This window comes from Scardinius erythrophthalmus, assembly GCF_964197995.2.
Source record: "Scardinius erythrophthalmus genome assembly, chromosome: 24".
Taxonomy (NCBI): domain Eukaryota; kingdom Metazoa; phylum Chordata; class Actinopteri; order Cypriniformes; family Leuciscidae; genus Scardinius; species Scardinius erythrophthalmus.
In genome coordinates, this window is record NC_138244.1 from 27,239,786 (window position 1) to 27,267,389 (window position 27,604).

Here is a 27,604-nt window from a genome sequence, read left to right on the forward strand (position 1 = left end):
TTCAAAAAGTCAAATTCAAGTACTTCAAGTACTTTAAGCACCTTGTACGAACAACCCCATATCAATTAGTCTGGACTTGAAAAGAATTTTCTGCTTATTGGTCTCAGCCAGAACTTTAATATCAGTGTATCCATAAATTAAATACAGATTAAATAATTCCTCTGACCAAGGTCATTCAGCACTGGATCTTTACTGCATTCAGTGTTTATTTAAGTGTTATTTATATACTATTAATATTATGAATTAGAAATCTTTATCTTTTCACTTTTGTCGCGTGCTTTTGTCATTTTTCTTCGTTTTTTTTTTCTTCTTCTATTTAGCCTTCATTTATTTGTTTTAGTGGTTTTAATACTTAATACTTAGAGCTTAACGGAAATAAGTTACGTTTTTCATCTGATATTGAAATAAAGGTGAAATAAAATATAAATATTATTTTTTTGCAATGGTTTTAATTAACAATAAGACTGTACTGCATCTTATTTGAAAACCTGTGAATGTTATAAATGATTGTGTTAAACATTGTCTGCACTCTGTTGTTGAACTCACGATATCAAGCTCTTTCTGCGTCTCCTCCTCCATGCGGCGGACGTCCTCCATGGTCAGATTGATCCACTGGTCTATCCAGCAGAAGAGCTGCCTGTGAAAGTTGGTGAACAGACGCTTCTCTTGCTGAAGTCAAACCAAACAAACATTAAAGGGGGGGTACAATGGTGTTTCATGTATTCAGAGTTGTTTACACTGTTAAAGAGATGGATTATCATGCTAAAAATGGGCAAAGTTTAAAAAAAATATTTTGGACGAATAACGGAGAATTTCTGTGCCGAAAATCTTACTTCCGGGTTGGTGCAAGTTTCGGCTGTTTTTTTTTTCGATCGTGGATCTAATGACGTAGATCAGAGTGGAACTCCTTATATGAGCATTTCTCTCGGAAAAGCTCGCCCGCGCACACTTCGCCCAGAGAAGAACGAGACCGCGCACATCAACGCGCTACAACAGGAAATCATCGGCGCCCGCGCTGCATAGGATTTGTTCAAGAATGTCTCCAAAAAAGTGTGTATTTGGATGTGAGGGAAAGCTTACCGTGTTCAGCTTTCCAAAGAACCCAGTGTTACAGGAACAGTGGATGCAGTTTGTTTTTCCGGGGCAGCAACGGAGTGTAGTAAGTGCGGTTGTGTGTTCTGGCCATTTCAGTGACGAATGTTTTATTAACAAGGCCTCGACGCTGGATTTGCAAATCGTTTGCTATTAAAACGTGGAGCGGTCCCAGTGATAAAAGACCCCAGTCATGTAAGTACAACTGGATCAGATTTCTGTCTTTTGCTGGAAATCAAGCACTACCGCTTGACTCTATAGCTCCGCCTCCAGGACCTCGGCTTTTCCCGGAGAGAATCGGAAAGCTGTTTTTTCTTTTAAAATTATAATAAAACTAAACACTTTTTGGAGATATTAAGGATGCACTACTACTCTATAGGTACTCAAGATTAACATGAGATTAGGTGAAACTGTGCATGTTATGTACCCTTTAAAGTTTCATGAGTCACGGCATTAGCACTAGGCCGACACACAAACATCAAGCCCTCGAATAAAATGAACAAACACTAACTGTTTATCTTTCTAAACTGCACCTCCACGATGGACATTTTGTTGAGTCAAACTGAACACAGCATGAGGTGTTTTAAAGTTTAATACCCTGTGGATGAAACTCTCCACTTTATTCTGAATAAAATTCCACTTGAACTTGACAGTGACTAGTTTACATATGAGGACAGTCCGTCTTCTGAGGAAGTTCTTTCTGCAACACACAGGAACAAAGTTGATCAACTGCAATACTCTACAAAAACGCATGAGCTATATCTAGAAACAATTTAAGAAAGAATACAGACCTTCCAGTCAGGTCCTAATGGCCCTCTACCAGTCTTCTGAGATTTAAATGTGGCAGGATCCTCGTCTGGTTTGTAGTCCTGTGAAGACGTTTAAACCGTCAGCAAGTCTCAAAGTTTGATCATGCATTGAAAGTAAACACTCAGTTTTCCTTACCTTAGTGTCCACCTGAGACCTGTCAGCGATGTCAATGTGTACAACCTCGACCTTCTTCCACTGTTCGGGGTCAAGCTTATGGACCTTCAGAAAACAGAAAGAACAAGGTTAGATCCTTACAAATATTTGTAATTTAAAATCGATTTCCTGCTTATTGTGGTGATGTGGAATTCAAATAATTTTGCGCATTAATCAACATAATGTCGACTGCCTACACACATTGTCCTGTTCACCAAGGTCAGGCTTGTGCCACGTCTCAATCATGACTAAAAAATCGTCCTTCATGTACTCATTCTATTGAAAAAAAAAAAAAATGCAACAAATTTGTTATACAGACACACTACTGTTCAAAGTATGGGGTCAGTAAGACTTACTTAAGATAACTTTTACTTAGTAAGAATTGATCAAAAGTGACAGTAAATACTTTTTATAATATATATATATATATAAGTTTTTGTTTGTTAATGGTAATGAACTGGTTCCCTCTTGCTCGGACATTTGCCCAAGTCACTGATATATGTTCTAGACAACACTAAATACAGTATGGCTTGATCTAAATTCAGAGGATACTGTCATATTGCCCAGCCTTAAAATCCTGCTCTATTGTAAATCATTATTAACATAACATTATTGCCCCGTTTCAGAGACACGGATTAAGCCTAGTCCCAGACTAAAATCTGTGTCTGTGAAACTGAGTCTATGACTTTCTGTAAATCTGCATTGAAACAATATATATTATGAAAAAGCACTATACAAATTAATTTTATTTAATGTAAAAAAAGATAATTAAAGACTAGTTTACTTTTCATGGACTAAAGGATAATTTTTTCTGCTTCATTTTAACACAGAGGAAGAAGTCGATGAAGATAGCTTTATGCTACTGGATGGCGCGAGCATTGCTGCGCTAATTCTGCGAATTGGTCTCAGGGTTAAATTCAAGAAATTTCATTCGGAATTTTTGGGAGTAAGTTTACACTAGCTAAACAATGACTGCATGTTTGTTGACATGTTTTAAGTGCACTAAGGCAATTTCAGGGAAAACAAAAGATCTTTTTGCACATCTTAGATTGGTTCATGGCATTAACAGTGCTAGCTCCTACTTCAGATGTAGTGGAGATGTAGTGGAAATGGCTGTAACAGAACATTCAATTACTTATGGTCATATAAGAGACACATATTAAAAGAACACATTTGTCAAACAGTATCATCTACAACAGATACAGATTTGCACAACCAACACATTCCAACACTCTCACCATCAGAAAACATGACTATATCAACAACACTTGATGATTCTGGGGGTGATGAGGAAACCAAGGACTGGGATGATTTAGCAGAGGAAGATATAACCTTCAGAGTGGCATGCTTCCTTGCAAAGCTTAAAGCCCAATCAAATCAAACATCTTCTGCAATTAATTACATGGTGAAGCAAACATCTTCTTTGATCACTGATATTGTAGTTAACTTGCAGACCAAGACAATGGCTCTTTTGCATCGACTTGGTCACTCAGATCACCCCGATGTCACTACCTTAAATAATCACTTTGAGAGAGCTGCTGAACCATTGTTGGACCTGGATTCAGACTTTAAACAGATGAAATATTTTTCTCAAACAGGGTTTTTCATTAAGCCAGAGACTAAGCATTTTTCAGGCATTTCATATGTCCAGCGTTTGGATGCACTGACTGGCAGTGTGAGACAGATAGCAGTCCAGGACACCTTTCAATATGTTCCTTTGCAGCCTGTCCTTTAAAAAAATTCTAGAAAGTCCAGGTACCATGGAAAAAATCCTTTCTCAGAAGCAAAATAAAGATGGTGCCCTCATTGATTACATTGGTGGTGAGCATTACAAAACCAGCCACTTGTTTTCAAAAGATCTCTCCATTCCGCTGTCCCTGTATAACGATGATTGTGAAATTGTAAATCCCATCGGTTCCAAGACTTCAATTCACAAACTGGGGCTAATTTACTTCCAAATGAGATGTCTACCACCTGAGCTGCTGTCTTCATTGTCAGCATGCTTTCTGTTGGCGGTGTACAAGTCAGATGACGTCAAGACATATGGCATCGATGCAGTTCTTGAATGCATAGTTAAAGATTTGAGGGATTTAGAACAAAATGGAATTCAAATTGAGACTGAACAATTCAGTGGTACCATAAAAGTTGGTGTTGCACAGGTGTGTGGGGACAATCTTGCCCTGAATTCTTTTGTGGCAAATAGTGTCTGTCGTTTGTGCAAAATTCACAAACCAGTTCTCCACAGCCAGACAACAGAGGATCCAAATTTGCTGCGCAATGTGTCACAGGTCGGGGTGGAGCGCCAGCGGGCCGCCCACCCCTTCGCTTGCGTGCCGCCCCTGAGGAGCTAGCCGTGGGCACAAAGGGAAAAGGCGGACACAGCATTAAAAACAAATGTTCTTTATTAAATAAACAAAAAGTTGCTTAAAAAGTCTCTTCAGCATTCTCTTCATGTATCTCAGCACCTTCAGACAGAGAGAGGAATGAACATAATTCACAGCTTCCGCGTTCTCTTCAGCGTTCTCTTCGCGTTTCTCAGCACCTTCAGACAGAGAGAGGAATGAACATAATTCACAGCTTCCGCATTCTCTTCTTCAGCGAGCTCTTCGCGTATCTCAGCACCTTCGGACAGAGAGAGGAATGAACATAATTCACATCTTCCGCATTCTCTTCTTCAGCGTTCTCTTCGCGTATCTCTGCACCTTCGGACAGAGAGAGGAATGAACATAATTCACATCTTCCGCATTCTCTTCTTCAGCGAGCTCTTCGCGTATCTCAGCACCTTCAGACAGAGAGAGGAATGAACATAATTCACATCTTCCGCATTCTCTTCTTCAGCGAGCTCTTCGCGTATCTCAGCACCTTCAGACAGAGAGAGGAATGAACATAATTCACAGCTTCCGCGTTCTCTTCAGCGTTCTCTTCGCGTATCTCTGCACCTTCGGACAGAGAGAGGAATGAACATAATTCACAGCTTCCGCGTTCTCTTCAGCATTCTCTTCATGTATCTCAGCACCTTCAGACAGAGAGAGGAATGAACATAATTCACAGCTTCCGCGTTCTCTTCAGCGTTCTCTTCGCGTTTCTCAGCACCTTCAGACAGAGAGAGGAATGAACATAATTCACAGCTTCCGCATTCTCTTCTTCAGCGAGCTCTTCGCGTATCTCAGCACCTTCGGACAGAGAGAGGAATGAACATAATTCACATCTTCCGCATTCTCTTCTTCAGCGTTCTCTTCGCGTATCTCTGCACCTTCGGACAGAGAGAGGAATGAACATAATTCACATCTTCCGCATTCTCTTCTTCAGCGAGCTCTTCGCGTATCTCAGCACCTTCAGACAGAGAGAGGAATGAACATAATTCACAGCTTCCGCGTTCTCTTCAGCGTTCTCTTCGCGTTTCTCAGCACCTTCAGACAGAGAGAGGAATGAACATAATTCACAGCTTCCGCATTCTCTTCTTCAGCGAGCTCTTCGCGTATCTCAGCACCTTCGGACAGAGAGAGGAATGAACATAATTCACATCTTCCGCATTCTCTTCTTCAGCGTTCTCTTCGCGTATCTCTGCACCTTCGGACAGAGAGAGGAATGAACATAATTCACATCTTCCGCATTCTCTTCAGCGTTCTCTTCGCGTTTCTCAGCACCTTCAGACAGAGAGAGGAATGAACATAATTCACAGCTTCCGCATTCTCTTCTTCAGCGAGCTCTTCGCGTATCTCAGCACCTTCGGACAGAGAGAGGAATGAACATAATTCACATCTTACGCATTCTCTTCTTCAGCGTTCTCTTCGCGTTTCTCAGCACCTTCAGACAGAGAGAGGAATGAACATAATTCACAGCTTCCGCATTCTCTTCTTCAGCGAGCTCTTCGCGTATCTCAGCACCTTCAGACAGAGAGAGGAATGAACATAATTCACATCTTCCGCATTCTCTTCGCGTATCTCGGCACAGCATTAGCCGGCTCTTCACTGGACTCAGGCAGAGAGAGGAATAGATACGTGTAACTCACAGCATTAGCAGGCTCTTCACTAGCCTCAGACAGAGAGTGGAGAATACGTATAACTCACAGCATTAGCCAGCTCTTCACTGGACTCAGACAGAGAGAAGAATAGATACGTGTAACTCACAGCATTAGCTGGCTCTTCCAGCATTAGCAGGCTCTTCCGGCATTAGCAGGCTCTTCCGGCATTAGCAGGCTCTTCCAGCATTAGCAGGCTCTTCCAGCATTAGCAGGCTCTTCACTGGCCTCAGACAGAGAGAGGAATAGATACGTGTAACTCACAGCATTAGCAGGCTCTTCACTAGCCTCAGACAGAGAGTAGAGAATACGTGTAACTCACAGCATTAGCCGGCTCTTCACTGGACTCAGACAGAGAGAGGAATAAATACGTGTAACTCACAGCATTAGCTGGCTCTTCCCGCATTAGCAGGCTCTTCCCGCATTAGCAGGCTCTTCACTAGCCTCAGACAGAGAGTGGAGGATAATGGTATTTCCCCAATGCAGCTGTAACTTCACAAGGCTCAAATAAAGGAGAGGTTAATGAACAGCTGTGACTGCGAGTGGACAGCAGAAACAATTCCCACACTCACATATCCACCACACACTGTAAGATTTCACTCGTGCTCATTTCCACAATAAAACTGCAATTCAACAGACTCACAGTGCAGCTAAGGCTTGCACCCGCAATCCAGCCGAAGTCTGTCTCTGTCTCTGTCTCTGTCTGTCTGTCTCTGTCTCTGTCTGTCTGTCTCTGTCTGTCTGTCAAGATTCAAGATTCAAATAGCTTTATTGGCATGGTGAAATAAATCTTTACATTGCCAAAGCATTCATAACAATAAATAATACAATAAAAGTAAATAAATAAATAATAATAAAAAGAAAATAGAAATTACATGAAAATAAACATAGCACTAAAATGTCTAATCTTCTAATATTTATACAGTTGGTAGCTCTGTCCTGCTGGAGGCTCTTTGGTCGTGACAGGACCTCACGTACCGGGCAGCCAGGGCTGAGCTCGCTGGGCTTTCTCCAAGCAGGAGTGGGAGTTTGTCCATGTCTGATTTCTGATGGAAGTATTTCTGGTGGGTTGTGAAAAGGGGATAGAAAGTGTCTCTAATGTTTGTATAATTGGGGCAGGAAGTCAAGAAGTGTAGCTCTGTTTCCACTTGATTCTCTGAGCAGTGAGGGTACAGTCGCTCTTCCCTCGGCAGCCAGCTCTGTCTGTGTCTGCCCGTCTCTATGCTCAGACTGTGTTCACTGAGTCTGTACATGCTCAAGACTTTCCTCAGTTTAGGGTCGCTCACTTCACTCAGGTATCCTGCCAATTCATATCTTCTGTTTAGGGCCAAATAGCATTCCAGTTTACTCTGTTTGTCTGTTGCGTCTGTCCAATGTTTGAGGTATTTTTCTTTTTGTGTTTTAATGATTTGGTTTGGTCTGGCTATGTTTTTATTGTCAGTTTGTGACGTCAGCTCTAAGACCAATCGGCCGAGGGCGTTTCTCTCTGGCTTCAGCTCTTGGTGGGTCAGGGCTTTGTGATGGAGGGTCTGTTCATCGCTATTTTTTAAGTGGGCATGGAATTTAATGGCTCTTTTTTGAATGGTTATCACAAGGGGGTATAATCCTAATTCTGCTCTACAGGCATTGTTTGGGGTTTTGCGCTGAACTCGAAGCAAGATTTTGCACAGCTCGGTCTGCAGAGTCTCTATTGGGTGTTTGTCCCATTTGGTGAACTCTTGGTCTGTGAGTGGACCCCAGACTTCACACCCGTACAGCGCGATGGGCTCGATTACTGTCTTGATTATTTTTAGCCAGATTCTGATTGGGATGTCAATTTGGATATTTCTCTTAATAGCGTAAAAGGCTCTCCGTGCCTTGTCTCTCAAGTCGTTAACAGCTTTTTTTTAATTTCCTGTGTTGCTAATATTTATGCCAAGGTAAGTGTAGTCCTGTGTGTGTTCGAGGAGCATGTTGTCCAACGTAAAACTATGATGTTGGTCTTGGCGGCTGGGTCTTTTTCGGAAAGTCATTATTTTTGTCTTTTTGGGGTTAACTGCCAGGGCCCATGACTGACAGAAGCTGTGCAGGATGTCTAGATGCTGCTGTAGACCCTCTCTAGTGGGAGACAGCAGCACCAGATCATCAGCAAACAGAAGGCACTTGACCTCAGTGTCCAGTAGAGTAAGGCCAGGTGCTGCAGACTGACCCAGAGCTCTCGCTAGCTCATTTATGTAGATATTGAACAGCGTGGGACTTAAGCTGCAGCCCTGTCTCACTCCACGACTCTGAGGGAGGAATTCTGTGTGTTTATTACCAATTTTAACTGCAAATTTGTTGTTTGTGTACATTGATTTGATGATGTCATGTTTTTCCTCCGATGCCGCACTGGATTAATTGAAGGAAAAGCCCTTCATGCCAAATGGAGTCAAAAGCTTTTTTGAAGTCAACAAAGCATGAGAAAATTTTACTTTTGTTTTGGTTGATTTGTTTGTCGATTAAGGTATGGAGAGTGTATATATGGTCTGATGTGCGATATTTAGGTTGGAAGCCAATTTGACATTTGCTCAGGACATTTCTGTCTCTGAGGAAATGGGCTAGTCTGCCGTTTAGGATGTTGCAGAAGAGTTTGTCTAGGTTGCTGTTTACACATATACCACGGTAGTTATTAGGGTCAAATCTGTCTCCGTTTTTATGGATTGGGGTAATAAGACCTTTGTTCCAGATGTTGGGGAATATACCTAAACTCAGGATGATGTTGAAGAGCTTGAGAATGGCTAATTTGAATTTGTGGTCTGTGTATTTAATCATTTCATTTAGGATGCCATCGACACCTCAGGCTTTTTGCAATTTCAGGGTTTGTATCTTGTCTAATAGTTCAGCTAGTGTCATTGGAGAGTCTAAGGGGTTTTGGTAGTCTTTGATGGTTGATTCTAAAACCCTTAGTTTGTCATACAGGGCATTTTGTTCCTGATTTTTGTTTATATCACTAAAGAGGTTGGAGAAGTGGTTTATCCAAACATCTCCATTCTGGATGGCTAGTTCTTGATGGTAAGTTTTGTTTAGTGTGTTCCAATGTTTTCAGAAGTGGTTGGATTCTAAGGATTCTTCAATTTCCCTGAGCTGACTTTTTGTGTTTTTTTTTTTTTTTCTTTCTTAAAGTATTCCTATATTGCTTAAGTTTTTCGTGATAGAGATGACGGATGTTCTCATTGTCAGCATCTCTGTGTTTCTGGTTGGATAGGATTCTTAATTCTTTCCTAAGTTTTTTACAGTCGTTGTCAAACCATTTCTCAGTGGCATGTGGTCTTTTTGGTTTTCTTTTTGTGGTTTTCAAGTTGGATAATGTTGCTGATACCTCAAATATTCTGTTCAGCTTGTCTACTGCTAGGTTTGTACCTTCACTATTGTGCGGGAAAGGAGTGGCAAGGAATTGATCTAATAGGGCTTGAATTTTCGGTTGTTTAATTGTACTTAGATATGTATCTTTACTGTTTTGTTTCCATCTATACATGTTTCTAAGTGAGTGGAGCTGGGTTTGTTTAGATGCTTCTTGGTTGGGCATTGCTCTGTTTAAGTAGAGGGTTATTTTACTGTGGTCTGATAGAGGGTTTAGTGGGCTGACTGTGAACGCTCTGAGGGAGTTTGGGTTAAGGTCTGTCAGAAAATAGTCGACTGTACTGTTTCCGAAGGATGAGCTGTAGGTGTATCTACCGTAGGAATCTCCTCGAAGCCTGCCGTTGACTATGAACAGACCAAGTGTGCGACACAGATGAAGAAGATGTGTTCCGCTTTTGTTTGTTGTTTTATCATAATTGTGTCTCTGTGTGTGTATCGGTGTGGGGAGGACGTCTCCTCCAGGCAGGTGTTTGTCCCCCTGAGAGTTAAGTGTGTCCAGTTCTTCACCTGTTCTGGCATTCAGGTCTCCACAGAGAAGCACACTTCCCTGTGACTGGAAGTAATTAATGTCTACTTCAAGAATGGATAAACTGTCTTCATTAAAATAGGGAGACTCTGCTGGAGGGATGTAAGTGGCACACAGGAAGATGTTTTTCTCTGTTGCGGTGACTGTCTTATTAATTTCTAACCATGTGTAGAATTGTCCTGTTTTAGTTACTTTGATGGCATGGGCAAGATTTGATTTGTACCAAATAAGCATGCCTCCCGAATCTCTTCCTTGTGTCACTCCAGGCAGTTTACTGGATGGGATGATGAGTTCTCTGTAGCCTTTGGGGCAGCCGGTGGGTCCGTCTCCTCTGCTCCATGTCTCCTGCAGGATGATGATGTCTGAATTATTTATTTCTGAATTGAAATCTTGGTTTCTGCTTTTGAGGCCAAAGGTAGATGATCTCAGGCCTTGAATATTCCAACATGTAATAATAAAAGCTTTTTTGTCCATGGGGTCTTAGTTTTGGTGTTAAGTTTTGACCTATGACAGTAGGTGTGAGCAGATGAGGTTGAGCATCTGACGGATGTCTCTTAGCTCTGTTGATGTGTCTTGCACTGGTGCTGCTGTGGGTGTTCTGCTCACTATCTGAGCGTAGCTGTGTCTGCCCGGGGCCTGCGGGGTATGAGGAGGGCAGGGGGTCGGAAGGAGTGGCTTTGGCCTGGCCTGATGTGCTGGATGTGAGGGTGTGAAGGCTGGGAGGAGATGCTCAAGTGCTGGTTGGGATGCTCTCAGCATGTGAGAGTGTTGTTGTCTTGACGGAAGTCTCTCTGGGGGTACACTGTGTTTTCTTAAAGGTCTGGGTGGAGGTTGTTGGACTCTGTTGCTCCTGGTGCTGTTGTGATTCCGACTCAGTGCCACATCTTTCAGGGTCCTGGCGAAGACAGGAACAGCTGTCTTGTATAGATGGACATGGTCGTATAGGCATGAGGGGTCCAGGGTGGGGTGGTGTGCCAGGTGCACATTTGGTTTAAGTGCACAGGAGCGGGAGAGGTGGGCATTCACCCGCTGGATAGTGTCAGGGTGGAAGTCTTTTCGGGGCAGCAGTGTGGAGATGATAATTTTAGCATTTGGGAAGGTGGTTGAGGCCTTTTCAATCACTGTTTGTAGTGATGTAGCCACTCTCTCCTGTTGGGCTCTCAGATCGTTGGTGCCGGTGTGGATTATTACATGGCTTGGGGATCCCAGTTTGTCAACACTTAGCCATTTGAGTGCGCTCTGAGTGTTCGGACACCAGAGTTTGGCCACTCTGTGTTTGGGAAAAAGCTTCTTTTCATCAATAAATTTCCCGTTTGAATCTATTAATAGAGCAACTTCTGGTCGTAGTGTCCCTTCTGCTGGTGTGGAGGGGTCGTCTGAGTGTGAGGCTGGTTGTGAGGTGAGAAAAGGGTCTGATGGGAGAGGAGGATTCTGGCTGTGCTGGATCTCTGTTGTTTGAGAGTTGTGAAGAGTGTCCTGCTCCACCGGTTCCTCTGATGAGCTGGACTCGCTGTGCTGTGCTCCTCTGTTCTGCCTCAGTTCACTTATTTCTATCCTCATTGCTGTTAGTTGTGCCTTGTGTAACTCAGTCTGTTGTAAGAACTGTGTTTCCAGTGTCTCCAGCTGAGCCCTGAACCCCTCTCTCTCCTGCTGGAGCTCTGTCACCTCGGTCTGCAGTGTAGAGAGCTCTCTCCTGAGGCTGTCTCCTTCTCTGTGCTTGGCTGTGGGGCTGTTGTTGGTCTGGTCTGTTGTCTGAACTGTTTGCAGGGAGAAGATCATCTCCTTGAGCTGGACCATTTCTCCCTCTAGCTCTGTGAATCTCTCCCTCATGTCAGTGCAATAGCAGTGTGGATGGGGGTCTGTGGTCTGTTCTGTGCTCGAATGGTCTCTGTGTTCTGTCTGATCCTCATCTGTGTGGGAGACTGACTCCTCAGGAGTGATTAGTTGGTCGTTGGTAGTGGTCTCTTTCTGTGCTCTGTCTTTGATGCAGAGGAAGTCTTGTTCGAAGAGCCCATTGATGCTTTTTACCACCACTATACCCGTTGTTTTGTAGATATTTACATTGGTGGTTGGTGTGTCTTTCTCATTTCTAATTTTAAGCTGGAATCCCCCGCATATGCCTTTTCTTTCAGCAGAGGGGTAGTGTGCAATGATGGCCTTGTGCCATGCACAGGGCTTGTTGGTATAAAATATCAGGTTACTTATGCTGCCATCTTTATGTAGGTCTGCAAAAAGTGTTTCTGGGTTGTCTGTTAGTCTTTTGTTTTTGTAGACTTTCCGTGCTGATTCATTTGTGACATCTTTAGGATAGTGCAGTGGGATGGCCTCCACATATGGGGGTTGATTAGGCCTGGCGCTGTGACTGCTGGAGTGTTCAGAACTCTTCTGGGGGCGGGGCCAGGATGAACTCTTCTGGGGGCGGGGCCAGGAGGATGCACTGGTCATAGTTGATTTAGAATGTAAACAATCAACTGAAATAACTGCCAGTTTTTTTGTTTATTTTCTCTCAGTGACAATATAAAGTGATAAAAATTAATAAAAAAGCCAAAAAAGCAGTCAAAATATGACTTTCACTGATTTTGTGAGGGGGAAAAATATTTCTTTAAAGTTCAAGTTTTCAGTTCTGTCCAAAATGTCTCTTTGTGCTGTTCTTCTATGCAAAAACTCAGAGAGATATGAAATGGCACTGTCTGTTCAAAATGTCTTTACCTCTCTTTTTTCTTGTAAGTTTTCTTCTTAGTTGTTATGTTGCTTGATGTTGTCCTTTTCATTATGAATATCCTCTTCTGTAGAGGGTAATCCTATGATGATCTTCTCTTGAACTTTTCCTCAGATTCAGGTATGACAAAAATAAAATAAAAATAAAATAAAATAAATAAATAAAATCTGTCCCAATTCAACAAAAACTTTGTCTAGACGTTGTTTAATGCTAAATCTTCTACTTTTCTTTCATTTTGTGATAAAATTATTCTTATTTTTTCATCATTTACCAGGAGCTCAACTCAAGTGTGACCATCTCTCATGGAATTCTCGCTTTCACTGTCTGTCTCTGTCTCTGTCTCTGTCTGTCTGTCTGTCTGTCTCTGTCTCTGTCTGTCTGTCTGTCTGTCTGTCTGTCTGTCTGTCTGTCTCTGTCTCTGTCTGTCTGTCTGTCTGTCTGTCTGTCTGTCTGTCTGTCTCTGTCTCTGTCTGTCTCTGTCTCTGTCTGTCTGTCTCTGTCTGTCTGTCTGTCTGTCTGTCTGTCTGTCTGTCTGTCTCTGTATGTCTGTCTGTCTGTCTCTGTATGTCTGTCTGTCTGTCTGTCTGTCTGTCTGTCTGTCTCTCTGTCTCTCTCTCTCTCTCTCTCTCTCAGCCTACCTCCGCATCCGCGGTCGCGGCCGCTCACATGCCGCGTGCCTCACATGTCCTCTCTCGTCGCGTCCTCCTCTCCCCTGCTCGTCCCTCTCTCCTGCTTTTTATTCACCTTATTCCGGAAGTAGCACTGGGTGGCGCCATCCGCGTAATCTCACTTCCTGGTTTAGCTATTTAGCGCTTTGTTTGCCCTGGTCCAATCTGTTATCTGTCTTGATATAAGTAGATAGACTATAATATTATAGCCAAATGCGTTGGCCTATGGTTATTAACAACTGCTGCAACGTACTAAAGTACATTTCACTTGAAGCTTTTGAAACAATGCCACAATCAAATTATTTAATAGCTGTGTCTTTCTAATAGCTATTACTTTGTTATGAAGATGTGCAGAAACACTACTACATGTAAAGTTTGAAACATTATTACACCACAGTTTGTTTGCTTAATCACCAGATACATTTGCAGTGTATAGCCAACAGATGAGAAAAAAATAGCCACAAACTGGTGTAGAAAGAAAGTAGAGCCTCAACTAGATGAACAAGAGGGTAACGTTAGCTTAGCTAACTGCTAGCTGCAATTTCTTATGGTTTGATCTCTAACACAAGTAATGGCTGTAAAATAAATCCAGCGACTGAATTCTAGAGGACCATAGCTTTCAAACAAGGTATAGCATGTGTATGTGTCCTGTAGTGAGACCATTACAACATTAGATGTTTGTGACTAATGTAGGCTAAACACTACACATCGGCCGGGCTGCGATCAGACAGGCAGACGGGTCATATAAACACCTAAAAGTCGTTTAAAAATTACCCCGAGAAACAGTGCATTGCTGTGCTGTTGGTACACACGTACACAGCACATTTGGCAAAAAATAGCTTATCTTATGTGACATTTTATCAGTGAGACTTCTCTGCAGTTCTCCTCGAAATTGAATGAGGGTCCGCTAAACCGGAAGTTGGTTTACAACGGAAGTACTGGACAGAAGTAAAAGTGGGCGGGGCGGAATAAGGTGAATACTCTCTCAAATGCTGACGGGGCCTCACCCAAACTCTCAAAGTAAATTCCCCACACCTGTCGTCAATCCGTCATTTAAGGTTGTCATGGCAACAGATGCACACACAGGCCTGGGGACGGTGTTACACTCAAAAGTGTCCCACCGGAAACACTGCTTCAGCGGGAATAAGTTCCATATGCTTTTTGTCACATCGTGACAAATGCACTGAATTATAGTCAGGATTTACAGACTAACAATCCTACAGAAACTGGCTTAAAACGGAGATGTATCCTAGACGAGCTTGCATTTTTCAGTGTTGTTGACAATGTTACACTCACTTGCATTTAAGACCAAAACACCATTTCATGGTTCACTATCCATCTGCTTTCAGAAAGATAGGCCCACTTGTCAACTTCTGGGCCATGCGATTCGAAGCTAAACATAGCTTTTTTAAAAGACTAAGCCATGTCACTTGTAATTTTAAAAATGTCACAAAAACCATGGCATACAGGCACCAAATGATGCTGTGTTTTCAGCTGATGACAGGCAGGTTGTTCAAGAAGGAAATCGAGATTGGTTCAGGTCAAAAGTCCGTTCTTCAGTCAATCGAGGGTGTTCAAGATATTACTGGTAGCTTGGAAGATTTTCCTCGTTCAGTTTATATCCCCTCATGGGTCAAGGTTAATGGCACAGTATATAGGCCAGGTATGACTGTTTCCATGTCCTTCACTACAGATGGAGATGCTCAGTTTGGGTGTATTAAGAAAATAGTCACTCTTGATGAAAAAATGAAGCTAATAGTTCAGAGATGGACAACAGTTTGTTTCAGTCATCATTACTTTGCCTATGTTGTTGTTCCTGACCAAGTTTTGGAAGCACTTAGTGTCAGTGAACTGTTTGATTTTCACCCATTACACGCAGTCAGGTCATTTGACTTTGATGATGACCATTACTATATTCTTCTACGTTATCGCCGTTTTTAAGTGTTCCATACATTTTTTTTATTTTTTTTTTTAAATACACATGTATGGGAATTAGAAAGGGTGAGACCAATTCTGCATAGCTGCACCCATAGATTCTACAATACAGGTAATTGTCATTGTGGATACTTGCTGATACCATCTGATATTTACCTCTATTTTTTTTTTTTTTTTACAGTCTCTGGGCCACAGCCCTGTTAACAATCAGTCATGTCACAATCAGTCACCTATAAGGATAAACCCAATAGCCCCAACTCAGACAATAGTGGAAAGCTGCCAGACAAGAACAACAAGCAACTCAACCTTTGTAATAACATGTCTTTTAATGCACCCGAACTTGAGATTTTGGCAATTATTTTATTATATATATTTTTAAGAATGAATTGAATGGAATGTTTTAGTTCATGCATTCTCCTTTTCACAGGATATACGAGAAATACTCAGAAAATCTGGAGGATCAACATTAATAACATCCTTAGACCGAGACGGGCACCTAAGCCTCAAGGAGCGTCGTCAGATGGTGCGGTTATTGGTTTCTCATTTGATGGAAAGTTTTGGCGAAACGTGAGTACAAGTAAAATCACTTGACCAATACATTTAAATAAATAAACTAGCCTATTTAAATGGTTGTTTATTTGTAAAGCCCATCAGCTGAGATCAAAAAGGAGATGGCTTTGACACTAACTGCCCAGTTTCCTTGCCTGAAGAACAACAAGGGACATGGATATGTAAGTTGTGCTGATTCTGATTAGAAGATAATCGAGAGCTGATAAAGAGTATCAGTCCCCACTTTTTTTCATAAGAGTGATTTATTTATATTTCTTTGCTGCAGGAGTCATGGTATACACCTGGTCGTTATCGTCACCCTGCAACAGGTTACCTGGAAGAAAGACTACGCAATGTGAGGAAACGTCTTAGAGCCCCACACAGTCAGAGACAGCACAGCCATCCACAGCCATCACAGAATTCCTCTTCCCGACCAAGTTTTCCACTGCCAGGTTAGAACTAGGGATGTGTCATGATTGTCCGAAACAAGTGCATTTTTGAAGGGGCAAGTGAGTGAGATTTTTACTTCTGGACAAGTAGCCAGTACATGGCTCAACAATAAGGACTGCTCGATGATGCTGAGGACAGCTGATTCATGCGCAAGTGTTATCATTATATATAGATCCAAAGAGTCATGCTTAAAGATGGCCATCTTTAAATATCTGCAAAGACCAGAGCATTAAAATTACAGAAATGTAGGCCTATATTACATGTATAGTCTCTCACTTTATTTGCTTCTATTTTAGAACACTTTTAGAACACTTGATGATTATCTAATAAAATCCTCAGAACTGAAGCAATGCTCTTATGGCTACAGCTACAAGTGCTTGAATGGGATGGATTACTCAAATAAGCAAATTCAGTCATTTACAGCCTAAATTTTAGCTCCCTAAATTACTTGCCTATATGTTTACAACAACTTCCAACATGGTTCTGTCAATCATAAACAAGGGCCAGAACTGTTTTTTTAGGTTAGTAAATGATGACATGATTTCATTTTTTTGTTGTTGTTAATTATTAATTAAATTGGTGTGTGCCTAAAAAGCTGATAATTTGAATCGGGTGTTTTTGATCAGAGAGAGAAAACATTTGCACTGCTAGGGGTACCCCAGAACCAGGTTTGGGAAACACTAAGATAGTTTATTATCACTCAAGATTTTTTCAGATGTTTTCCCTAATTTTAGTGTGTTTTATCTGCAGTCTGAGTCATCTTTGACTGAACTTCACACAATGATTGAGTGGCTAAAGAACAACAGAAGCCCTCACAGCCAAGTCGAGGAGTTAATGATACGTACAGCACCTCATCGTGCTGCGTGGATTCGATCCTCTGGTACAAAAACCTTTGAGGAAATAAACAGAGAATATCCCAGACTTTACGATTTTCCTGGAATGGTGAGTATAATTATATGCATTTTAGGGAATTTACTGAAGGGTTTTCTTGGCCTGTAGTAGAAATCCTACATTATTTAGAAAAGTAAAATGCTTCAATTTAAATGTTTTTGTTTAGATATCACAGGACTTTGGAGTTTTATTCCCTGACAATGCAAACCGCCTTTATGAGTTTTGGGCTCCTGTCTTCACTGACCGGATTTTACCTTTTGCAAGAAAAGAACCCAAGGCTGCTGATGTCCTTCTAGAAAGTCTGGAAACATTGTCAAATGGTAGGACATCCTATTAAAATCACATAAAGTATACCATTTCTAGTCTCTGTACAGGTAGTTTCAGATCTGTTGACCAAATTATAGTTTCATATCACTTTATGAAATTTCCAAAATTACTTTTAGTATCTAAATATCTATGGTAAGCACACTCTTTCTGGCATGTTATTGAATAAAAAAGGTACATTTCTTCAGGAATACTGTAATTATTTAAACAAGAAAAAAGTAGGGTGAGACTTGATTTGATCCATTGGTTTTTGAAAACTGTAAGCATTCTTTCTGTAAACTTGTCGTTCAAGATGTTCGTGGTGAAGTTGCCTTTAAAACCCTTCCTGCTGTTCTGCCATCATCGCCATACCGCACAGATGGGAAAATGGTCCGTCCAACTTATGCTGAAATAAAGTGCAGCTTCATTGACATTAAACCAGTAACTTAAAGCAACACTGCAACATTAGCTGTTAACTGGCTTTTTTATATATATATATATATATATATATATATATATATATATATATATATATATATATATATATATATACTGAAGGGGGTGGATTGGAATCCACTGCTGCTTCAATGTATATGTAATAAGTGTGATTATCATCAAGGTATTAATCAATATTTTTCCTTCTAAATATCTCAGGAGTTGGATAAATTCTCTGGAGATTTTACTTTGTTATAGAAGTTACCAGTGTGATTACTGAAATGTTCTTTTCATGTATTCTTTAATGTCAGTATTTGATATTTGAATGCAGTAACAATGCTTGCCTATTTATCCCGGCCTAAATTAAATAGGGACTTGTTTTGTGTTTGAGAAAGGTCTTCAACATGTTAAAACACATAGGGGTCATTGAAGTCTATAGTTTAAGGGACCATTTGTCAGTTAAAGCCTATATTTTCCATTTAGACTAAAGTGTCCAATCCTGAGAGAAAGAACTTGTTATCTTGATGTTTTGAGAAGAGACTCCTGTTTATAGTTAGAGCCTGGCCAAATCCAACCTTAGAAAAGCTGTGTGTCGGTGTGTGTTAGTCTTCTTGCTTACAGGTTAAGGAACAATTGGCATTGTTGGAGATTGACTGAGTTGTTGTTCGAGACATGCTGGCACCCAGCCACCCAAATCTGCGACCTGGAAGGTCACGACGTGCCTAACTTTAGGGTTTGAGTGTCAGCTGCATAATCTATGGAGATATGCTTCAGTCTATCTGTATATCTGTGGAGAATTACTATGTTTATCTATTTCTTGGCCAATCAGAATCATTCAACCTGTAAGCAATGATGTAGCTAGACCTTGGAAATGGTATAACTGCTGTGATCTTTGTAACTGTAAGCAGGGCGGCCTACGAACTCCTGATATATATATATATATATATATTATTATTAACAGGTTTAGGTAACACCCTAGACTGAGGGTCTGGCCAATACTAATTCAATCAGCATAAGGCTCCAAGAGCCATTTGGGCTCTGAAAGCCATTTGCAGAACAAAAGGTGAGATTCTCAGTGAATCATTCGTGTGCTAATCCCATCAGTCTGAGTGAAACTGGGGCTCCAAGAGCCATTAAAGACAATAAGGAGAGAACAGGAACTGCAACTTTGCTGAGATCTTAACCTTAAAAGCTAAAATCAGTATTCTTCACCGTGATGTTATGTAAGGAAGCATATCTGAAATAGATTCTTAAATTTGTAACCCTTCAGTGTTTATTTTTTATTGTATTCAATTTGTGTACTGTATGTACATATATATATATATATATATATATATATATATATATATATATATATATATATATATATATATATATATATATATATATATATATATATATATATATATATATATATATATATTATTATTGTTTTTTTTGGGGTTTTTTTTGGAAGGCACATCTGTGTACGTTTTTAATTTATGTACAGTATAGCCATTTTTAATAAGTATGTTTATTTATTTTGTGGTGGCACATCTGTGTATGTTTTTAATTTATGTACTGTATGTGCACGCATGTTTTAAATTTAATATGTATATTTTAATATTTGCACATCATAATTGTTTGTTCTTACACGTGTATATTTACATACTAAGCTCACTAATATTTATTACATTCATAATTTAATACTTAAAACATTTATTGTTTATACTCCAATAAAAAAAAAAAAAACATCTATTTGAAAACAATGTCTATTTTATTTATTAAAATAAGGTTATAAATAAATAAAAAAAATTACTCAACTGTTGCAACTGGTATTTAACCCAATGCATTGGGTTAAAATAACCCACAGTTGGGAAGGTGCTATACCACCCCATAGTTTGGTTATTCGTTGGGTTATTTTTAACCCAACATTTTTAAGTGAGATCAAACAGTCAATATACATCAATACATTTTAAATAATTACTTTTACCATTTTATATATATATATATATATATATATATATATATATATATATATATATATATATATATATATATATATATATATATATATATATATATATATATATATGAGTACACCATGCATTTGAACCTTCTTTTTTCACATTTCTAATAAAAGACAAAGTTTTGTTACTGGTCTTACTATTGTGTTTGTTTTGGTTTGAACTCGTACAGATCTAACCAAACCCTTTTTATCTGGAAAAGTCTCTAGTACACTTCCAAGAGTCCAAGAATTGCGTGGGGTTGTAGAATCTGCAATGAGTACAATATCACCAGGCATAAGATTGCGTCTCTCTTTGGTCCATTTTTGCCTTTCCTGTAACAAAGGCAAGTAGGCCTACTCTTATCCATCTTTTCCAAAAAAGATCTGAAAGGTATTGTACTTGTTTCCACATTCTTCTTACATACTGATCTGATTTCTCAAAAAGACCAGGAGGATAGACTGGTTTTCTCTTCATTGTAAGCAGATGATTGGGGGTAAGTGCTTCAAGATCATTTGGATCTCCGGACACTTTGGTGATGGGTCGATCATTGAGAATTGCCTCGGCTTCACACAGAACAGTGTGTAATCCCTCATCATCCAGCGTTTGTTGATTCAAAATGGAGGACAGCACCATTCTTACCATTCTGAGGATGCGCTCCCGTGCGCCACCATGATGTGAAGCTGTAGGTGGATTAAAACTCAATTGAATTCCTTTGTGCGCTAAAACCTTTGTGATTTTATTTTGATTTAACTCTGCCAGTGCTCTTTTCAATTCCTTTTCTGAAATCTTTTCTAGTAAAATTTGTTCCATTGTGAGACCTCATATGACTTGTCCTCTTCTGCATATGAATCGTCACAAAGCATTTATGCAATAATCAGTGTCCAATGAGTATGCCACCTCCAAATGAACTGCCCTACTGGCCATGCATGTAAATTACGCCATAGCGTTTCACACAAGTTCAACCTCTTTTTACATCAATGGGGCCAAAGTAATCTACTCCTACATTTGAAAAAGGAGGTAGATCTGCAGTTACTCTTTCTTCGGGTAAGTCAGACATTGTTTGCTCTCCTAGCTTACCTTTGTGTCGTTTGCAGAAAGTACAGCTTGAAATAATCTTTCTGGCTGTTGCATTGGCTTGAGTAATCCAGTATTTTTCTCTTAATATAGACAGCATATGGTTTCTTCCACTATGGCCACTCTTTACATGAAAATGCCTAAGAATCAGTTTGGAAATATGCTGATCTTTAGATAAAATAACTGGATGTTTCCTTTCCTCAGGCATAGCAGCTTTGCATAACCTGCCACCGATTCTCAGCAATCCATCTTCTAGAATGGGGCTTAATTTGTGAATAGCACTGTGTTTTCTGATTTCACATCTTCCAGATTTCAGTGATGAAATCTCGTGGCTGAATTTTTCCCATTGACAGGACTGGATTATAGCCTTTTCCGCCTCCAAAAAGGTCGTCTGGAGACGAGCACTTTCCTCCAAATGAAGCTTTGATTTGTTGTAACCTGTTCTAACGCATTGGAATCCTTTAAAGTTGTCATCAATTGTTTTCAAATTCACTCTTAAAACAAATTAAATATTTTGCATCAAACTGTTGTCACAACTTCTAATTAAACTATCTTCAACCTACAATCAACATTGAGTTAGACAAACTTAATTTGAAGCATAAACACAAACAAATCGATAAGTTGATTACTTATAAATATTAAATTGTTGTTTAAACTAGTTTAAACATGACTTGCTTATAAAGGGAGTGGTGGCCCTCTAATCTATTTTAGTTCATTTTTTTTTTTTTTTTTTTTTTTTAAGTACAAATCAACCATTTTTATTCTTAAAAAATGTCAGCACGTCATGGTAATTTTGTCTGTACTTCTGCAAATCCATCTTTTGTGTTTTTGATTTTTTACTTTTCTCTTAACTTAAACAGTGATTCCTTACTTTCATTGGTAGTTTGTTTATTGGTATAAGGCATTAATACCTGTTGTTGGAAGGTAAGGCACGTTTGAGTGGGTTTCAAATGTAAGGGAACAGTTCGTTGTTGATGAGATATACACACACGAGTTGGGTAATGTTGTGAGTAGGCCATTTACACAAGGAGCAAGGAAGAAAAAGACAACCATCCTTTCAAAATTTTAAACTAATAAGACTGAAAGATGGACGAAATTTATAGACATGCTCAGCCTAAAAATCTTCTCAAAAACCTGAAACAGTGTTGTCAGTGTTTCTATTAGCGGATTCATCAATTCTCGTATAATTAAGGGCTACAGATAAAGAAACACAAAAGCTCTTTATCTGAGGAGATGGGTGGCTCTTAAAAGAGCCTTTGGGGTAGTTGAAGTCAGGCACGCCTCACTTTGAGCTGGTGTATTTGGTGACGGCCTTTGTGCCCTCGGACACGGCGTGTTTGGCCAGCTCTCCGGGCAGCAGCAGACGCACGGCGGTCTGGATCTCTCTAGAAGTGATGGTGGAGCGCTTGTTGTAGTGCGCGAGGCGAGACGACTCACCGGCGATGCGCTCGAAGATGTCGTTGACGAAAGAGTTCATGATGCCCATCGCCTTGGAGGAGATGCCGGTGTCAGGGTGAACCTGCTTCAGGACTTTGTACACATAGATAGCATAGCTCTCCTTCCTGGACTTTCTGCGCTTCTTTCCTCCCTTACCGGCGGTCTTGGTGACGGCCTTCTTTGAGCCCTTCTTGGGCGCGGACTTTGCTGGTTCAGGCATGATGATGCGAGATCAAGAGACTGACAAAGTTTTGTTCCCTCTTGTGTGATACAGAGGTTTTTATTCACTGCCCTATGCTAATTTTCAAAGGGATACGAGAATTCTCTGATTGTCTGTTTCCATAGGCCAAACCCATAAACTCGTACTTCATTGGACAACTCAAAGCATCGCGAGGGCCAATCACAGGCGGATAAAAAATAGTCCCGCCCACAACTCCCCTAGATTCCCCGTTGTTTCGTTTCCCGCTCTTTTGTTCAATATTTTTGAGAAAATAAGCTGTTCTAATATTGTGCATCATCGAGTAATTTTAAAACCCCTTATAAATCCATTGAGTGAGTTTAAAAAAAAAAAAAACGGTGTAGGCCTACTTATGAAACTATTGTTGAGACGTTTAACCCTTAAACAGGCAACGTGAACCACAAGTTACATTGTAGCTGCCTTCAAAGGCAACTCATATATTTCAATTCAATATGGTTAACAGTTGACAGACTGTTGTTTTTTTTGTTTTTTTTCAAAATGAATTCAAAATGTTTATTTGTGTTTATTTCTGAGAACTCTTATGTTAGTGACAATGCTTGACTAAGAACTGTTCATGCATAGTTAAAAATGCAAGAAAAAATGGATATTTGAGCTTTTTTTGCTGCAAATAAAAAAAACAATATTTAAAGAACTGTCAACTGTAAAAAAAAAACTTTTTGAGAATATACATAACATTGCACTATCCAAATTTAAATGGTTGTAATTCAAGAATGCTTTGGAATATAGACATACGTTTGGTCTTGTTTTAAAATAAAATAAAATGTAACTTCAAAAAATCAAAGTATGAAAAAGTTATGGAAGTTTACATTTACTGTAAATCAGATGTACTTTACTAAATATGTAGCGATAACAAAATCTAAGTTTCCATGAGATTTTGTTTAGGCACTGAACCAAAAAGAGCCACTACTGTTTTTTATGCATTCTCCTTTAACAAATTTATTTCTTTTTAGTCTCAATATCACAAAACAATTATGCAGGCAGATATGGAACCGTGAGACTCAGACCTTTCCGACGATATGTGTTTTGTCAAGATTAGAAATGTTTTGTTATTATAAAGAAGTTAAAATCAATTTAGTAATATGAAACCTGACACTAGGTGAGGAGCTCCTAAAATAATTTAAAGTACCATTTTTATGGTAATGCAAGGTCCGATTTCAAAACGGGTTTCACATGCTGAATCTTCAGTTTGTAAGCTTTTGAACGATATATAATCAGGTGAAGTATAGGATATAATTGTTTTAAACATGCAGTGGTAAGTGGACCAGTAACAGTTAACAGATTAATGACTTGGTCTATACCCTATAATCAGACAACGTGAACTGGGAGTTACAACTCATAAAATCCAAACTATATCAGATATTAAAAATAATAATAATTGGATATGTTTTAAGTACAGATGATATAAAAAAATGACATGAAATTATTTTTTGCTTATTTTTCATTCTTGCCTGTTTGAGGGTTAAATTACAGAAAAGCAAATATAAGCTCATTTGACCGTTTGTGTACAATATATAGCATTTGCGTCTGCATTTTCACTTCTGCTAACTGTGGTACTATTTTGATTTAATTGCTTTTTTCTTAGTTTCGCAAAAGATTATTAGTTCAATTGATTACCATGTGTAAAACAAATGTTTACATTTTTAGGTGTTATATCAATTAAAGAAAAGGAAAATTATGTTAAGGCTCATTTATTTCTGTATTTAGTGGAGTTCATCCTGGACGTTTTATACTTGACTCTATGACTGACATGATCAGCACATTGTCTCTTTATGTGACAGAGTGTGTGGCTCTTAAAAGAGCCGTTGGGTTTGTGTGGTTTCTCCTGGTTTCAGGCGTTTATCCGCCGAAGCCGTACAGGGTGCGTCCCTGTCTCTTCAGCGCGTACACAACATCCATGGCGGTGACGGTCTTTCTCTTGGCGTGCTCGGTGTAGGTGACGGCATCGCGGATCACGTTCTCCAGGAACACCTTCAACACTCCGCGGGTCTCCTCGTAGATCAGACCGGAGATGCGCTTGACGCCGCCGCGGCGAGCCAGACGACGAATGGCGGGTTTGGTGATTCCCTGGATGTTATCGCGCAAAACTTTACGGTGACGCTTAGCGCCTCCTTTCCCGAGTCCTTTACCGCCTTTGCCTCTTCCAGACATGTTTCACTCCGACTTCCTCAGTCAGTCAATGAAAGACAACGAATAGAGTCTGAGTGTGTGGGTGTTAGAAGGAAGCTTTTTACATTCGCTTACAGGACCTGACAGAAACCAGTGCTGCGTCACATGACACACACCCCTCCCCCAAAATATAGCTAGAGCACATGTGATTTAATCCAAACCCTGGCCTTTGTTTCATATTAAAATTCAGGTTTCATAAAATGTATTTCACAAAGATCATAATAAACGCCAGTCTCCAGCACATAAACGCCCTTTAAAGCGTAGTAGTCGCAGATTTCCATTATACAAGAAACATTCATCAAAAACACATGAGAAAACAAATGTTCAAGCACACAAGAAAGTATAAAAAAAATAGCAAACACATTCACAGAAAAATCCACAGTAATGGTGACAAACACGTAGCTATTCGCCACTGTACCCACCGAAAGTCCCATGGTCAATAGACCCTTTTACAGTTGGTAAACACGGTGACGTATTTGTGTGGGCGGAGCTTAGCTGGAGGCAGAAAGATTCCTCTGGCCGCTTCACTAACGTTAGTTTGCAAGTTTTGTTAGCTTGTTTTTTAACAATGACTGGAGAAAATCCGATTTTGTCTTAATGTGCAAGGTCACTCACTGTCCAGGATGCCGATTGTTATTTGCAAAAGTTAATTTTAACGGACGGAACCAGATGACCGTATACGCTCAGTCAATGGACGAACTGACAGGATTAACGTTAACGCTACCTCCGGTTGAGTGGCCTGACTTCTACACCTACCCGATAGAGAAACTGAGGGTAAAGAGAAACTGAGGACATATAAATATATTTAGATGCCTATATAATATAACTATGTGCTGAATGGTCATGTAAAGACTTGTGTGGTGCGATCCGCAGTTCTGCCTAGCCAGCGCCAAGACGACAATGTAAAGAGTGACACTACGGTGCAATTTTAATGATATGAATATTTTCTAGAAATAAAAATTCCAGATACAGCATACTCATTTTTCATTGATTCTTGCACCCAAGAACACAACAAGATGACTTTTAATAATAAAAATAATAATTTAAGCTCCTTATTATGTAGCCGAATCTGTGCTGGTTTGTATTGGCCGCCTCCAGTTTTCCGTTTGTTTTGCCTCCAGCTAGCGCCGTGACGTAGGCGCAAAAGGGGTCTATAAATACCGGTACCTGAAAATATTGAATTAAATTCATCACATGGGGCTGCAAACGCACTACCGTCCTTAAGAACCTCTTTGTTAAAATGAAATAGTCATATAACTGGACATTCGAATTCACAATAAATGTGTTGTTTCATTAAGAAGCAAAATATTGTAAGACACAAACAAACACATACACTTCACACAAAATATTGATTGAAGTGAACAGCACACAAAGGGAAACAATCCATTCTGTCCGGACGTGTTCCAGTGCAGTCAGACTCGCGATCCATATGTCCTAAAAGTAGTCAGCTCAGCTGCAAATATGGCTTGACCCTAACAAAAGGTTTCTCAGTGGTTTACAGTATTATCAGATGTACTTAAAAAGATACTAAAAGTTTACCAAAGTTTGACTCCAAGAAAGTCAAAATGGCGGCCGTCAGGTCCTTAAAATGACCATTACTCCTATACTGTTCTCATCTGACATGAAACAGCAAGCTAAACTCGTTCCTTCAAAAAGTTTTCCTCCGATGAATAGGCGATGTGTTGTTCTTGGCAGGTAATTTTAATGAAGAAAAGGTCAAACTGAAATAACAAACACACAAAATACAGGTAAGTATTTTCTGTATTACCATTAATTAATAAATAAAGTATTTATTTCCCCTTTACAGTTTGCACCTTCAAAATGATACAGGTAGTGGTGGGCAGATTGAGGCTTCGTGAAACAATGAAACAGTTGAAGCAAATGTGCCATATTGTGTCAAGGCTTCGAAACAATCCGACACCCGTCTCAACCGTGACACCTAGTGGTCATTTGCACTTGAAACAACCTTGACAATGAGCTGATTAATTTTTTTTTTTTTATTGTATTTTTCTAATATGTGAAGCTTGTAACCTGTAGGCTCCTCACTGTGCATAATGTTATTTTGGTCATGAAAAATGAATATTAATAAAGGAAATCAAGCCACAATGTCTCACTTTTTTATAGATTTTTATTCAAAAATATAAATTTCTCTGCTGTGGAAGGACTTAGCCTACTTCTTCTTTTTTTACAGATAATTTCTCCAGCCTTTGAAAAATCCTCTCACAAGGGACACTTGTTGCTGGCATGCAAAGATATTTTTAGCGAGGACATACAAATAATTATATTTCAAACAATGCATACCTTGCTTAGATGGCCCAGCAGTGTCAGTAGCAGGCCTATAGGGGAATGCTACCATCCTCTGCACCCTGCAAAATGGCAGGATGAGTGCTCCTCAAATGGCGCATCATGGATGATGTATTGTCGCAGTAGGCTAGCTGCCGATCACAATACACACATCTCACTGTATTTGGGGTTTCCAAATGGAAATGCTCCCACACCACAGATGTACGGCATCTCTTCTGTGGAGCCTCCATTTTTATTTATCTATCTATCTATCTATCTATCTATCTATATATATTTCTATCTATGCATCTATTAAAGGGCACCTATTATGCCCCTTTTTAGAAGATGTAATATTGGTCTTGGGTGTCCCCAGAATGCATTTGTGAAGTTTCAGCACAAAATACCCCACAGTTAATTTATTATAACCATTTGAAAATGTCATTTTTGGGGCCTGTTTTAAAAAGAGC

At 39.8% G+C, this 27,604-nt stretch overlaps 2 protein-coding genes and 1 long non-coding RNA gene across 3 annotated transcripts; 1 reads left to right on the plus strand and 2 right to left on the minus strand.

Annotated features, from left to right (window-relative positions):
* Positions 1–17,055: 17,055 nt before the first annotated feature.
* On the plus strand, positions 17,056–17,934 carry LOC308684345. Its single transcript, XR_014029356.1, has 3 exons — positions 17,056–17,243; positions 17,359–17,512; positions 17,809–17,934. It is a non-coding gene; the product is annotated as an uncharacterized lncRNA (long non-coding RNA).
* A 3,927-nt stretch (positions 17,935–21,861) lies between these two features.
* LOC308684757 (histone H2B) lies at positions 21,862–22,649 on the minus strand (the record flags this gene model as incomplete). The annotated part of the gene is made up of 1 exon (XM_081356025.1): positions 21,862–22,649. One exon carries the CDS (start codon positions 22,647–22,649, stop codon positions 22,275–22,277), a length of 375 nt encoding a protein of 124 aa, XP_081212151.1. The 3' UTR covers positions 21,862–22,274.
* Positions 22,650–24,524: 1,875 nt separating this feature from the next.
* Positions 24,525–24,870, minus strand: LOC308685260 (histone H4; the record flags this gene model as incomplete). Its single annotated transcript, XM_081356928.1, has 1 exon — positions 24,525–24,870. The coding sequence occupies exon 1, from the start codon at positions 24,834–24,836 to the stop codon at positions 24,525–24,527; it is 312 nt and encodes a 103-aa protein (XP_081213054.1). The 5' UTR covers positions 24,837–24,870.
* Between the last annotated feature and the right edge of the window lie 2,734 nt (positions 24,871–27,604).